The sequence below is a fragment of the Eretmochelys imbricata genome, chromosome 26 (assembly GCF_965152235.1).
Source record: "Eretmochelys imbricata isolate rEreImb1 chromosome 26, rEreImb1.hap1, whole genome shotgun sequence".
Classification (NCBI taxonomy): domain Eukaryota; kingdom Metazoa; phylum Chordata; order Testudines; family Cheloniidae; genus Eretmochelys; species Eretmochelys imbricata.
The window spans coordinates 13,124,355-13,140,199 of NC_135597.1; the positions used below are offsets into that span (position 1 = coordinate 13,124,355).

The window sequence follows — 15,845 nt, forward strand, 5'->3', positions numbered from 1 at the left end:
CAGGTCCTGCTCAGAACCCTGTGCCTGTGTGTGACACCCCCACGGGGGAGGGACCCGGGGCCTCCAGAGCCTAAAGCACGAGTTTGCAGCCTGAGCATGTCTAAGAGTGCAGAGAACTGTACTTTCATGACGTGTTAGTTGAGAAAGGACAGTACAAGTGGAGGGAGGAATACAGCCTGAATGTTGCACTCTCTTGACTCTATTTCTGGATGCTGGCACACAGGGCATGGTGTCAGAAGTGAGTCTGCTCTGCGGGGACTGAAATCAGAAACCAAGAATATTGTGAAACCAAAGAGAAAAGCAGCATCCCAGCGCTATACCAGATTCCCGTTCCCAACAGATGGACATGAAAGGGGATGTGCCTAGAAATTGGGCATTCTTTAGATCACAATGGGAAAGCTATGAAATTGCAACAGGGCTGTCTAAAAAAGAAAACAACATAAGTGCCGCCATGCTATTAGCTGTAATGGACAAAGGCAGTGACCTGCGCCAATGGCATCTGGGCATGGCAGCAGCAGAGCGGGAGGTACAATCCCAGGTGCAATCCTAGACGTGTGCCCAAAGCGTTTTCAGCCCACAAAACATGTTCGATATGAAAGGGATCTTTTCAACAAGCGTCATCCAGAATCTGGAAAAACAATTCATCAATATGCAAAATGGCTGACTCAAGTGATTATTAAAAGATGAACCTAACTCATGACACATTAGGAGTAGCGATGAAAGATGCAGGAACAATACAGCAAAAACCCATGGCTTAAACGCCCAGACTAGCAAAGACAAGGCGGCAGCGCACAAACAAACAGGAAATTGAATGCCAAATAGGCGGTGGGTTATCAGGGAACGTGCAAAGCTACAATGGCTTCTTCAGCATTATGCGAGAGAAGAAAGTGAAACCGCCACCGAGCAAAGCTAAATTAAAATGGAATAGTGGGCACAATCAGAATACCACTCGGACCATGTCAGCTACAAGCAGAATACCAAGGAAGAGTACTGAGGCTCAAATTTCAGGTAATACAGGCAAAACAGAAGCTACTGCTTTTTACTCAAACAAATCACAGAATCATAGAATATCAGGGCTGGAAGGGACCTCAGGAGGTCATCTAGTCCAACCCCCTGCTCAAAGCAGGACCAATCCCCAACTAAATCATCCCCAGCCAGGGCTTTGTCAAGCCTGACCTTAAAAACCTCTAAAACCGTAAAAACCTCAGATGCATGCATGACACTAAATCCACGACAAACAATTCATACAATAGACACACAAGCAATGCAAAAATCATATCCAGAGCAGACAACACATTATGGCATTCCTGCAGTAAAGCTGTTAAAAGATTACCATGATATTTTTGAAGGACGGGGCTGTCTTCTAGGCATGTTATACCTAGAAATAGATAAAACAAGTAAGTCAGTACATCAGCAGGCTCCCAGAGTACCCACTGCATTAAGAGAACAAATAATGGAAGCAATAAAGCAAATGGAAAGAGAGAGGAATCACTGCTAAAGTGACAGAGTCCACAAGTTGGATAAGCCGCATGGCAGCCATTGAGAAGAAAACCAAGCTGTGCATTTGCATAGACTCAATCAGCTTAAACATAGCAGTATAAAGAGCTCAGTATCTGATGCCTACAACTAAAGAAATATTACCTGATTTGGCAAAAGCAAAAGTATTCTCAGTACTTGATGCCCAAGATGGCTATTGGCAAGTGTTACTGGATAAGGAAAGCAGTTACCTCACCACATTCTGGGCACCAGCCGACAGATACAGATGGCTGAGAATGCCGTTTGGGATCAAACCTGCAGTGGAAGAATATCAACAAGATGTGCTAACAGGACTTGCAGGGATTGCTGTCATTGCTGAAGACATTCTGGAGTACAGACATGGAGACAGCATGGTGGAAGCTGTGGCAGACCATGGCCATAACCTCCCCTGCCTGCTAGAAAGGGGCCAGGGAAGTAAATCTAGAATTAATTAAAAAGAAGATGAAATTGTGATGCACTGCAGTACCATACACAGGAAACTTGATGACCTCTCATTGTCTGTGACCCCACCCTAAAAAGGCAAAAGATGGCCACATCTAAATATATTAAATCAGTTTATCAGTCAATCAAACTGTTAGGATTAAACTACCAGACAATTTCTTCCAAGCCTCCCAGATGTGTGAGAACCCCTGATGTGACTGGACAAAGATACAGTATGGACATTACCTCGACATGATGCAGCCATCATAAGTATCAAGGAGCTGGTGACCAACTATGGGTCCTCTGGTGACTGAGGAGTCCGATCCTTGAGCTGCAAACTCATTGGCAGACATTGCCTGTGATGTTGGAAGGCAGGATTGGGTCATGGTTGCTGCGTGACAGTCGTCTGTCCTTTCTTTTCTGGCGTTTTTCTGCCACCAGGGCAAGGCAATTTTCCTCAAAAGTGAGTGTTCTTTCTCTGACAAGTCTTCGCCAGTTAGCCCTATCCTGGGCTGCTGTCTCGACAGCATGGTATCAACGCTACATCTCTGGATGTTTGTCTTGAGGGTGTCTTTAAAGCATTTCTTTGGCCTCCCTGTTTCCTTTCTCCTTTGTTGAGTTGGGCGTACAGCAATTGTTTTGGTAGGCATGCATCAGGCATGCACACACAATGCCTGCTCCACCTCGGCTGGTGCTGGGTAATCAGGGCCTCAACAAAGCGTTGGCCTCCAGGAGTCACTGACATTAGTGCGGTGATCTTCCCCGCTTTATGTTGAGGATCTTCTGGAGAAAGTGCTGGTTTCTGAGGTGTTTTCTGTAGGTCACCCAAGTCTCACAGCTGTAGAGGAGCGTTGGGATTACTACCTCACCAGTTCCCTCTTATATTGTTCCCTGTTCCCTCCACCCACTTCCTTTGCATCCACCTCTCCACCCACTACCTCCCTTGCATCCCACTCCGATCAAAATTTTCGAGGTTCCCCCTCCCTACCACTCCTCTTCCATCAATCCCCCTGCTCTGAACCCAATTCCCATTGTTCTCTTCCTCCCCCATATTCCCATGCCCCGTGCCAACCACTTACCTTCCATCCTTCCCGTTTATTCCTTTTTACAGTTCTGTCAAGCAAGTATATGAATGAATTGCCCTTGCAATGTCTCTCGCCAGCTCTTTTGATGTCCTGTTGTGGAACTAAACTAGAGATTTAAGAAAACAGGAAGTTACGGAAACTCGAATGGAGACAGTTCCACAACACTATAATAAAGTTTACAAGACTGAGGTTAACACAGAATGTTAACACTTCTGAGGAAAGAAAGAGCCAGTCACTGCAAACCAAGCTCTCATTCCTCGAAGCTAATCACACGGTGGTGAACTTATCACCAAATGTCATCCCCAGGGTAAACTTTATGCTAATATTACATCCTCAGTTAATTACACAATAGTGGTATAAGACTAATTCTCTGATCTCTGAGTCGGCCTTTTTGGTACCAACAGAGACTTATGTATCCAAGGAAGAAAGTGAATAGGGAAGTGTTATTTACCCCTTCACATAACATAGGAATTAGGGGTCACCTGATGAAATGAATAGGCAGCAGGTTTACAACAAGCAAAAGGAAGTACTTCTTTACACAACGCACAGTCAGCCTGTGGAATTTGTTGCCAGGGGATGTTGTGAAGTGTAAATGTATAATTGGATTCAAAAATAATTAGATAAATTAATGGAGGATAGGTCCATCAATGGTTATTAGCCAAGACGGGCAGGGATGTATCCCATGCTTTGGATGTCCCTAAATCTCCAATTGTCCAAAAGTGGGACTAGACAACACAGGATGGATCACTTGAAATTGCCCTGTTCTGTTCATTCCCTCTGAAGCATCTGGCACAGGCCACGGTCAAAGGCAGGATACAGGGCTAGATGGTCCATTGGTCTGACCCAAAGAGTCAGCTCAGAGTTTGCTTGTAGCAAATACTTGATAGCTACCAGCAGGAGGTGCTACCCAGAGGCTAGTCAACAAAGTCCTGCTCTTCCTGGCATTCTGGTGTCCCAGGGTTCTGGACGTGGAAGACCAGGGTGTTGATGGCTGATGGATTCTTCTCTAATAAGACCTTTGGTGGGTTGTCTGATGGCAATTTTTCATTTTTGCAAATCTGACCCAGCCAGTCATGCCACAGTCCCCATCTCTCATGAGGAGTTGTGATTGTCCAACCCTAATCTTCTTCCCCTGAGTGGTCACCTTTTCATCATCCAATGAGATGAAACGAATGTCTCTGGGAAGGGATAGACTAGGCCCAGAAGCCCCTTGCTGGAGGCCTCAGGGTCCTGCCACACCCCATCCCAGAGAGGAGCAGAAGAGAAGTCCTCCAAGAGGCCTGCAGGGAAAGCAGCCAATCAGAGGGGCTGCCGGAGTGCAGCCAATCAGTGGCCAGGAGGGTCATATAAAAAGCAGCAGCAGAGCTGAGTCAGTCAGTTGCTGCCTGGATCTGGAAGAGAGGACTGGGTTCCTTGCTGACTGAAGGACCAGCAGAACCAGAGACAGCTCAGTGTGAGCAGGGACGGGGGAGCTAAGAAGGAGGTCCTGGCTGGTTACTGGGACTGAGCAAGACTGAGCCCAGGGAGGGCTGCAAGAAGACAGTGTCTCCAGTGAGGAAGCCATGGGGGTATGGCCCCATTCCAGGGCCAGGAGAAGGTAAAGACTGTATACCCCAGAAGGGATTTGTTCTGTTCCACCTACAGACAGCTGGAGAGCTGAGTCACTGAGCACCCATCGAAGAAACCGTTGACCATTGACTTGTGAGAGGTGGGTGCCACCCATTCCACGAACTGCATGGGTGCCAACCCTGTTACAAAAAGAAAAGGAGTACTTGTGGCACCTTAGAGACTAACCAATTTATTTGAGCATGAGCTTTCGTGAGCTACAGCTCACTTCATCGGATGCATCCGATGAAGTGAGCTGTAGCTCACGAAAGCTCATGCTCAAATAAATTGGTTAGTCTCTAAGGTGCCACAAGTACTCCTTTTCTTTTTGCGAATACAGACTAACACAGCTGTTACTCTGAACCCTGTTACAGTCTCCCTTGGAGTTTTGCTGGTAGCTACGAGAGCTCAAAGCTCATCTACTTCATGTGAAACACATTATGGGCTTTTCCTTGGCTCTTATTTACAGAACTTAGTAATGGAGGTGTGGTTGAATACCTGCCAAGGGCACCTTGGGACTGTTTGTGGAAGACCCTTGAGGCCCTCGGTTGGGTGGTATCCATCTCCTTGGTCACTCTTACGAGCCTCCATCTCTAGGGCGATGGACCTTTCTAGAAGTCTCCATTTTTGTCTCGCTGATCACTTGCAGCTTTCCTGTCTTCTTTGGTGCTCTAAGGCTCAATCCATACAAAAGGCAGAAATGACTTAGCCATTTTTTCTTGGCTTGGCTCAGTAGCAGAGCAGAAGAAATTTGCAAGACACTTGAGTTTGGTCAGACCCAAGATACTTACCACTGGCTTTACGACCCTAATCGCATGACAGATTTCATCCATTTTAGTATCAACAGTAAACTGGCCAATACATTCATTTTGGGGAGCACTGAAACCATTCAAAAATTCAGGTTGAATCTGGCAAATAGTTCCAGCTGAAAAAACCTGAAAACAAAAATTTTGGAAATGTCAAAATGAACCATTTCGGCCCTTCTATTTGAATCAAGATTTGAAATGTTTCATTTGACCTGAACTAAATCTCTTTGTTTTTTTTCATCTGACTGAGGAAAATCGAAAGATTCAGTTTCGGTTCAATACTAATAGATTTTTGGTTCAGCCACTGAACCAAAAAAAATCAATTATTTGCTCAGCTCTACCTGGTCCCGTTTCAGGACTGGGGCTGTATTGCTCTCAGTTTGCTTCCAGTTCTCACCATCCGAGGGCACCAATGAGCTAGAGGAAAAGAAATTCCATTTCCAAAAAAAGAAAAGGAGGACTTGTGGCACCTTAGAGACTAACAAATTTATTTGAGCATAAGCTTTCGTGAGCTACAGCTCACCTCATCGGATGCATTCAGTGGAAAATACAGTGGGGAGATTTATATGCATAGAGAACATGAAACAATGGTGTTACCATACACACTGTAACCAGAGTGATCACTTCAGGTGAGCTGTGGTTTGAGCATTGGCCTGCTAAACCCAGGGTTGTGAGTTCAATCCTTGAGGGGGCCATTTAGGGATCTGGGGCAAAAATTGGGGGATTGGTCCTGCTTTGAGCAGGGGTTGGACTAGATGACCTCCTGAGGTCCCTTCCAACCTTGATATTCTATGATTCTATTACCAGCAGGAGAGTGGGGGGGATGGGGGGGAGGGGTGCTTTTGTAGTGATAATCAAGGTGGGCCATCTTTGGAAATGGCCCACCTTGATTATCACTACAAAAGCCCCCCTCCAGCCCCCCCACTCTCCTGCTGGTAATAGCTCACCTGAAGTGATCACTCTGGTTACAGTGTGTATGGTAACACCCATTGTTTCATGTTCTCTATGCATATAAATCTCCCCACTGTATTTTCCACTGAATGCATCCCATGAGGTGAGCTGTAGCTCACGAAAGCTTATGCTCAAATAAATTTGTTAGTCTCTAAGGTACCACAAGTCTTCCTTTTCTTTTTGCTAATACAGACTAACATGGCTGCTCCTCTGAAACCTGTCATTTCCAAACAAGGTCTTTTGAGGTTGTCTCCAAAAACAAGCTGGCAATCCAGGAGCTGGTTTTTTTCATGCCAAAGAAACAGCAAATCGGTGGGCAATAACACTGCAGCTTATGGCCCTTCGGATTTCTGTTTAATGCTGGTTAAAACTAGAAGCTCATACAATGATGAGCATTAGATAGATGGATGATAAAGTATGGATGTGTGGTGATAGACAGATCCGAAAACAAAAGGTTGGGGAACAATACTTTACATCACTCTAGTGTCTTTCATGCAAGGATCTCTAAGCACCTTCCAAAACACCAACTCATTCAGCCCCACCGCAGACCTGGAAGAGAGGCCAACATTATTATCACCATTGTATGTATGGGGAAACTGAAGCACAGAGAGGCTAGCGGCCTGATTTTTTCAGAGGTGCCAAGGACCTGCAGCTCTCACTGAAATCAGCAGGTGCTGAGAGTGCCCAGCACCTCTCACATTGGGCAATAAATGATGTACCCAAAAGGAGTCGGTGGCAGAGCTGAGAGAGAACCCAGGAGTCCTGATTCCCTGCTCTGAGCTCTAATCCTTAGATGTGTTGAGGGTGAGCTTGTAAAAACCAGCAGTTACTTCTTTTACATTTCACCAATCCCCACACTGTATGGCAGCAAGCTCAGTGGGCTGAGCCTCTGGGTGGGGTGTGTACAGACACCTCCCTGTGGGCAGAGAAACCTCTGGCATCTGAGCTGGAAATAAGTCACCCCTGCAGGTCCAGCAGGCCCAGACCATGCACAGGACTGGGGGAAGGCAGCTCTCTCCCTCCTCCTCCATGGGAAGCTGCTGGAGCAAGCACCCTGCCCCAGCTTGTTGATGCGTCAGCATCCAGTCGGCAAGTCTGTGCTGGCCTCCAGAGTGGGAACGCCAAAGTCACGCCTGGAGCCAGTTCGTCTCTCTCTCCGCTCCACTGCCTTCTACTCCCTTCTGCCCACCTGCTGGCCATTTACCAGGCTTTCCACTATACGGTAGCAGCTGGACCCAGGTCAGATTCTGGCTTACTCTGTCCTGCCTCCACCATATTATTCCTGAACCTCAGGACAGTGGGTGCCTGTGGCTGGTCACCCCAGTGGGCAGAGATGGGTCAGTGCCACACAGTCTCTCAGATCCCCTCCTGAGTCAAGCCTTGGCACTGAAGTGTCTTTCCCAGATTGCTTGCAAGAGAGTCAGTTTGTCAGCTCCATGGAGCAACGATCTCTGTGCCCACACCTGGGTAGCAATTCCTGGAGGGAATTGGCACCTGCATGGGGCTGGGTTGCTTTTGACACAGCTCCGTGCCCTGTTGTGACTCTGTTTCCCTTGTGCAGCTTAGTTATTCTCAAGCCTCTCTTCTTCTGTGCCTTCTGCTGTGTGTTTCCCAGGCAGAGCTGTGGTTTGGCTTTTCTTTTGTCGCAGAAAAAACAAACAACAAAATATACACGAACGTACTTCTCAGAATATATGAACCATTTGCTGCCCAGCCTTAGCTATACTTCAAATGCATCCGATGAAGTGAGCTGTAGCTCACGAAAGCTTATGCTCAAATAAATTGGTTAGTCTCTAAGGTGCCACAAGTCCTCCTTTTCTTTTTTTTAAATATTTAGTTCTCTATTATATGAATGGTTACAAAAGAAATCAATTATTTGAAAAACAAACCAATGTTGCTTAGCAAAATCCAACTAGTTTAAGAAAAATTATTAAAATAAGATGAAGAATAGAAGCAAAATTAGGAGGAGGGGAATAGAGACCGGAAGGAAGTGGGTAGAGAAGAGGGTAGGGTGACCAGATAGCAAGTGTGAAAAATCTGGGTAGGGGAGGGGCGTTGAAGGGTAACAAGCTGGTAAATCAGATGTCTGGTCCCCCTCAAAGAGGGGGACATGTGAAGGGCCCCATACTTTAATAGGAACATTCAGATACCTCCAGGAAAGTATCCCATATCTCTGAGTTTTTCTTGGGTTTTTCTCTTACAGTTCTTGCCATGGTGGCCAAGCTCACGATGTCGAAGTTCCAGTCTTCAGCTGTTGGTCCCTTTTTGGATTTCCATTTTTGCAGTACTAGTCTTTGAGCAGAGCACTCATCATTGCTAAGCCAAAGCTGTTCAGCTCTCTTCAGCTTCCATTCCACTTCCATTAGGTTTAAAATTACATGTTTAGCCAAATCGCCTTCCTGACTTGCAGGTCTGGCTTTTCTGTGCTCCCATCTCCCCCTGCATTACCCAGCATGCTGCGCTTCCCTGCCATCTCACCAAGGCCTCTGATCCGGTTTGGCTCTGATTAGCAGTGAAAACCAAACAGTTCAACATTCCCTGGCAGTGTCATGAGATCTGAAAGTGGGAAGAAACAGCCCCCGCCAAATAACCCCCGGCTTGGGCGCCTTCCCTGGCTGGAGCAGAGCTGTTTTTCTGACTCTGCGTATCCTCATTGAAGGTGGCGTGTGGGGGGTCATGTCCAGAGCGCACAGTGCAACAGCTATGCTATCATTCCCTGGGGCCATGGGAAGCAGAGCGTAAGTTAGGCTGCTGTGACTTACACTGAGGAGAGCAGACAGGGCCCTGCATGGCCCCTGGAGTATGGGGATTAAAGCCACTTTAAACTTCTCCTTCTTAGGGAATCGGCTATGTAATGCCATCAGCCCAGTTTGGGGTGAGCGCCTAGATTAGGTAGTTCCCCAGGCATGAGGAGCTGCACTGCCAGTTCCCTGGGGGCAGGGAGTGAGGGGAGTGCACAGCCCCTGTCCCCTCTCCCGCCCCCTTGGGCCCGCTGGTCTTTCCAGGCCGCCCTTGCGGAGTGGGAGTGCTGGCATCGAAGTGCTCAGTGGCTCGGGAAAGCAGGGCGCATTGCGAAAGGGGCCTGGAACAGCTGCTGGGAGAAGCGCCTCGCCCCACCCTGCCCCATCCCCGGAGCAGAAGGAAGCCAGCCACTGCAGCACCTGGGCCCTCGGGAGGCATCAAACCAGTCGGGCCAGTTTCGGAGGCACTCCAGCTGCAGGGGCAATCAGCTGAAGAGGAGGGAGAGCCAGAGCCAGGGATGCCTCTCCCTGCGCCCCGTGTTGTGTGTGGGAGCTGGGAGCATTGAGGGGGTCTGGGCACCTCCAAGGAGACCACCCGGCTCAGCGGCTTCCAGGCACAGCCCCTGCGGGGGGGAATTCTCTTCCCCGAGGGCTGGGGCTCCTTGGGGCTCCATTGCAATCCAGGCGGTAGAGCCCCCTGCCCCCCCGGGGCTGTTTCTGAACCAATGCAGGCCCCTCAGCCCAGAGGCGTCGGGGGCTCAGCCTCAGCTGTGCCTCTGCACTTGTCTCTGGCCTTAGCCTGGGTTCTCCTGGATCCAGTTCGCTCCCAGAAATGTCCGCCTGGAAACCCTCTCCTCGTCCACCAGTTCACGGAGATAGGCGCTGACCAGCAGGTCCCCGCCCAGCACCGGGTCCCGAGCTCGCTGGATCCGCTCTACGGTGTCGTCCGGCGCTACCTGGATGTGGTCCAGCAGAACCCCTTCCCCACAGGTGAGCCAGATGGGGGCGGGGGCAGAGAGCCATGGGGCAACCCGGGTACTGTGTGTGCCTGAAATTCGGGCCCTGATGGGGGCTTGTGAGCCGTGCCGGCTCCGAGTTCCTTGGGAGACCTGGCCCCACCGCTGGGCACAAGACGGAGGGGAAGAGCGTCCTCCCCGGCAGCTTGGCTCATCGTGACGGGGCGGTGGTAGCAGGGGGAAGGCGAGGACGGGGAAGGGCGGCCGGGTTTGGGGGTTTGACGGGCCGTTGGTTTTTGTTTTCACAGAGCTGCTCCGGATGGCCCTGAACGAGCCGTCGTCAGTCAGAACCTCTCAGGTGAGCCGGGGTGGGGGGCGGGTTTGTACCTGTCCTGTGTGGCCCCACTTCACTTACTCCTCTGGGGGCCCACCTGTGGCACAGCGGACACCGGGATTTCCTTGGGTTACTGCGGGGGTGAGGGGTGGGGCGGGTGAAGGATGGGCCCGAGGGCAAGGACACCTGGGGCTGGCTGAGTGAAATGCGGGGCAGGGGGAGATGTGTGGGGTGGTGTCAGAAGGGTGTGGTGGAGGGATGGGGCAAGGAGAAGGCATGGGTGAATGGGAGGGAAGGTTTGGGGCAAGGAGTAAGTGAGGGGCGGGGCAAGGGGAGGGAGTGGGGGACTGGTGGCAGTGAGGCAAGGGGAGGGTGTGGGGGGGCTAGTGGGGGTGGGGCAAGACGAGGGTGTGGGGGATGGGTGGGGGGACTAGTAGGGGCTGGGCAAGGAGCTGTGGGGAGGGGGCAGGGCAAAGGGTGGGCGTGGGAGAGCGTGGGGGAGGTGGGTGGGGAGGCAGGGCAAGGGGAGGGCGTGGGAGAGTGGGGTGTGTGGGGGAGGTGGGTGGGGAGGCAGGGCAAGGGGAGGGCGTGGGAGAGCGGGGTGTGTGGGGGAGGTGGGTGGGGAGGCAGGGCAAGGGGAGGGTGAGGGGAATGGGTGGGGGCCAGGAGAGGTACCCCCCCCACGAGGAGGCCCTTGCTCGCTCCCCCCAGGTGGTCCGCTACCAGGCCGGCTACCTCGTCTGCGCCCTGATCGCTGCGCTCTTCTTCGTGGCGGTGCCGGCGACTGGTCTGTGCTTCTGCTGCTGCCGGCGCCGCCGGGGCTGTGGGGGGCGCCTCAAGGCCGACCGCCGCTCCCTCGCCTGCCGGCGCAACCTCCTCGCGTCCTGCCTCTCCCTCGCCACCGCCATCCTCCTGTGAGTGAGGCCAGCGCCGGGCTGGGGGGTGCGGGGCTCAGGCAGGTGTGCAGTGGACGGAGGGGAGCGGAGGGGGCGGATGGGCCGCGGGAACTAGTCCAGGGGGCACCCCGCGGGGACAATGTACCGTAGGGCACCACGTGGGGGCAGTGCCGGTCTTTCCGGGTAGGGCGGGGCCACTGGGGGCTAATCTCCCTTTGGGCATTTCCTGGGCACCAGGGTTGGCACGTCAGGGCCCGAGGGAAAAGGGGCATTAGGGGCCCTCCATTCAGGAGAGGGTCTGGGGCAAGGGCACCCCGGCTATCACAGCAGGGGCTCGGTCTGGTTCTGGCAGTAGGGCACCCAGAAACGGAGGCACCCCAAATCAGAGGCTGCATATGAAAAACATGGCCTGAAACCCTGAATTTCAACCCAGCTTTTCCCCCTCACCCCAGCAATCCCCAGGGGCCCATCCCCCTGTTCTCACCCTGTCATCCCCCTCTGACCTGCCCCCGGGTTCCTATTCCTCTTCACCTCTGTCCCGCTCTTGAGAGCACAGAGAACAGCTGAGATACAGAGTTGGGATGAGACTCTGAACCGGGACAAGGTCTGGGGTCATTTGCATAGACCTGGGGACTTGGTTTGGACCAGCCATGGAGCCCAGAGCTGGATCTGAAGACCCCCCAGTATCTCTGGGGTTGGTTCTGGCCCATTGCATGTCAGAGGGTTGTTAGACAAGTTGATTTGGTTGCTCTTTGGAGCACTAAGGTGACCTGCTTTGGCCTCGTCTCCCGCAGGGCTGGCGTTATCTGTGCTTTCATTGCCAACCAGCGGGTGACGGAGCAGATGGAGCCTGGGGCCCGAGCCGTGCCAGCCACTCTACACACTTTGAGGAAGAATATTGGCAGCATCCCACAGGTAAGCTGGAGCCACCTTGCCTGTTGGCTGTCAGCTCGCAGGGCCAGGATTGAGAACAGCAGCCGCGCAGGGATCTCGGGGTGTGCGTATGCTGGAGAGGGAGAGGCATGCAGGTATGGGTCCCGGTAGCCAATGCTGCATATCAGGGGCTCTGGAATCCTGTCTAGGCCCTAAGTCTCCCTCCAAGACCCTGTTGCTTGTGCAGACTTTGGCAAGATGGGCGTCATCTGCCTGCTGGCTGGGGATGGGACGGATGGGCAACTCTGCCCCAGCTTTGCAGCACTAGCGAGGAGCGGATCCCCGGTGGTGGCTGTAGAGGGTCCTGTGGGTAAGGACTAAAGTGCATGGTAGTGGGGACGGAGCCCAGGACTGGGATAGCAGGGGCTGCGGATGGGGTTAAGACGCATGCTGGAGGGAACCCAGGCCAGGGACAGCAGGAGAGGATCCAGGTCAGGACTGAGGTGCATCGGCAGGAGGGGGGAGCCCAGGACTTGGATTGAGAGGGGCTGTGGATCAGGAGTGGTGGAAGCTCCCTAAAAGTGTGTGCGTGGGGGGCTGCCTCCCCTTACCCTGAGGCCCTACCCACTACATTGCCTCTTCCCCCCCAGGATCCTGTCTGCTGCTCTCTCCTCTCCGCCCCCTCCCACCGTCACTCGCCCTTACGGCTGATAAAAAGCGACTCTCTTAGGTTGGTACTGAGATGGGTTTGGGCCCTTTGGGGTGTCACCTGATGTGCTGGGGTGCCACTGAGTGAGCCTATTCTGCCAGCCTGGGTCCCCTTTACCCGGCCTGGCCGGACCAGGCTCACAAGCCTCTTCCAGCCACGCACACAGGCAGGGCCAAACCCAGCTGCACAGGGAGACAGGGATCCGCTCTGGAACGATTCAGCCTTAGGGGCTTGCCCCAACACTCTGGTGCCCGCTCCCTTTAAGGGGTACAAACCCAAAGGTTTTATGAAATTTGCCCCCTCCTTCAATGTGGAGGGAAATATGCACAACTTCTTGCCCCCTCCCCAGTTAGAAATTACATAAACTGGGTTATATTATAAACAAGAATTAAGTTTACTAACTACAAAAGGTGAATTTTCAGTGAATATAAGAGAGAACAGACAGAACAAAGCAGATTACTGAGCAAATAAAACAAAGTACACAAGCTAAGCTCAGTATACTTAAGAAACAGGATACAAAATGTCAATTCTCACCCTAAATGTTATTTTAGGCAGGTTGCAAAGTTTCTGTGGTTTAAAGTTGCAGTTATATTCCTTTTCAGACTGGATCCCTGTCTCAGTCTGGACTCTCCCCTTGCCTTCCCTTCAGGTGCCTTTAGCAGTTTTTCTTCTTAGGCAGACAGGCCATGGAGAGAAGGAGTCCCGTTTGCCTTCCTCCCCACCCTTAAATAGGATTTACATAAGGCTGGAATCCTTTTTTTCCCAAACTTGACCCCCTTCCCTTCCAGTGAAAAATTACAAGAAGTCCCAGGTAACGTTTAGTATCAGGTGACAAGACCACCTGACTCTGTAGCATCCAGTGGCAGTATGGAGGGTCGGTAGGAGGGCCAAACCTTTTCACAGCCCATTGTCCTCGCTGATGGGCCGTCCGCCCTGTCTGGCCTTTCCATTGTTGTACCTGAAGTGTTAGCAGTGGGCATCACCCAAAGGAGCATAATTGAAATACAGATACATAGTCACTATTCCTAACTTCAGATACAGAAATGATACAGGCGTACACTTTGGATAATCACATTCAGTAAATTACGACCTTTCCAATGATCTCTTACAAGACCCACCGTGCATAAAGTACATCTCAGTGATGTCATATTCATTTCATAAGCATATTTTCCTAAAGAATATGGAGTGAAACATCACAGGTACCTCCTGGTTTGAGCTGGGGCTGCCCCTCTCAGGAATCGGCAGGCCCAGCCCTGGACCAAACCAGTGCGCGCAGAGCTCTGTGCCATCAGGAAAACAAATGAGTTCCCAGCCCTTCTTCATACTCTCAGATGTGGCACAAACAGAGGGATGTAACCATTGAAATCAACGATCTGCACTCACTTAGAGCAGTCAGATGTCAGGCAGATGGGCACATTAGATAGATAGATACCTGAAGAAGGGTGGGTGGGTGGATAGATGATCGAAATCTTGGGAAGAATAGGTGGTGGGGCGTGTATGCGGATGAATAGATAGATAAATGGATGGATTGGTAAAGGGGAGTGTATGGGGGTGGATGGATACATGAGAGATGGGGGTGTATAGGGATAGACAGATGGTAGAGGGGTGTCTATGGGGATGAGTCGATACAGAGGGTATGTATGGGGATGGATAGATTTGGCCCCAAGATCCGTAGGGAGGGTCTGATCCTGTCTGAGCCAGTCCACTCTGCAACCCCTGCACATGCTGCGGGTGCCGACTCAGCACCGTGTCTCCGTCAGCAAGCGTCCGCTGCCGCACAAGAGGAGGCTCTGTCACGGCGGGTGCGTCAGTCACTTGCTCAAATGTGGAGTTTTCTGCTCTAGTCAGCTAAGAACCCCCCCTTGCAGGCTGAGTGTGCTGCCCGGCCACCGCAGTGGCAGGGCTCCTCAAAGGCTGGTGCACTAATGCAAGGAGACAGGCGGGCATCCTCTGAGACAGCCATGAATCCAGGGCATGGAAAACAGCATGAACCTCCCCTGAGCCTGGAGATGACACATGTCACCTCTGCAATGTGCTGGGGAAAGTACCGAGCGGGGGCAAGGCCAAGGAGGGGCCTGGCAGCCAGGGCAATGCTCAGCCTGGCCAGCTGGGCAAAGGTGCACTAGGGGTGCTGTGCAGAGGGGTGATCCGCGGCCAGTCAGGTGCTTTGAGCGGAGTGATCCAGGGTGGAATGGGGTACTCTGCGGGATGGGATGAAGTGTACAGTACGTTGTGGGGTTGAGCAGAGCGCTGGGTCCAGTGCTGGGGGGAGTGGGGTGGGGATTGTGCTTTGGGGTGACGGCAGCCGGGTGGGGTCTGGAGCACTTGAGAAGGGTGCCGCCGAGGTGGGCGGAGTATTCTGCAGTGGGGTTGGGTCCATTGTGTGGGGAGGTGGAGCAGAACGGGGTACGGTGCAGTGGGGCGCTGTGCACGGCGGTGGGATGCCTGGGGGCACTGTGCATTGGGGCGCCATATACTGGGGTGCTGCGCCTCGGGATGGGATGCTGTAGTGGGGTGCTGTGCCTTGGACTGCTGGCAGCATGGTGGAGCCCTTTGCACTGGCTTTCCTGTGGGCCCAGGGAATATTAGCAGTGGGGCAGGATAGTTCACCGTGATCCGACACGTCCCCTTCCTATGATCCTGTGCCGCGGTCACACAGGGGACCCCTTCCTCTGCCCTGCTAACTGCGCAGATGGAGCTTGGCTACAGTTAGCTGCTTTGCTTTTCATGCTGCTCAGCAGCAGCCTGTCCAGCACTAGATGCGGCTGCTGGATTCACTCACCCGCCTGCATTGGGGACAGAGCTGGAACTCCCTTCGGGCCCTGCGGAGACTCCTCCGGCTCCATGTGAGATGAGCAGAGGGGTCTCAGCCCAAGTTCTCAGCAGCTCCGCACTGGCCCAGATCCGCCTTTCTGGGCACCCACCCCTCCTTC

General features: G+C 52.2%; 1 protein-coding gene across 1 annotated transcript in view; it reads left to right on the plus strand.

Moving 5' to 3' along the window:
- Positions 1 to 1,772: 1,772 nt before the first annotated feature.
- Positions 1,773 to 15,845, plus strand: part of PROM2 (prominin 2) — a 38,525-nt gene continuing 24,452 nt past the window's right edge. The window contains exons 1-5 of the mRNA XM_077805563.1: positions 1,773 to 1,950; positions 9,943 to 10,134; positions 10,409 to 10,458; positions 11,146 to 11,348; positions 12,125 to 12,245. Coding sequence (XP_077661689.1) covers positions 1,773 to 1,950; positions 9,943 to 10,134; positions 10,409 to 10,458; positions 11,146 to 11,348; positions 12,125 to 12,245 — 744 coding nt within the window. The remainder of the gene's footprint in view (positions 1,951 to 9,942; positions 10,135 to 10,408; positions 10,459 to 11,145; positions 11,349 to 12,124; positions 12,246 to 15,845) is intronic.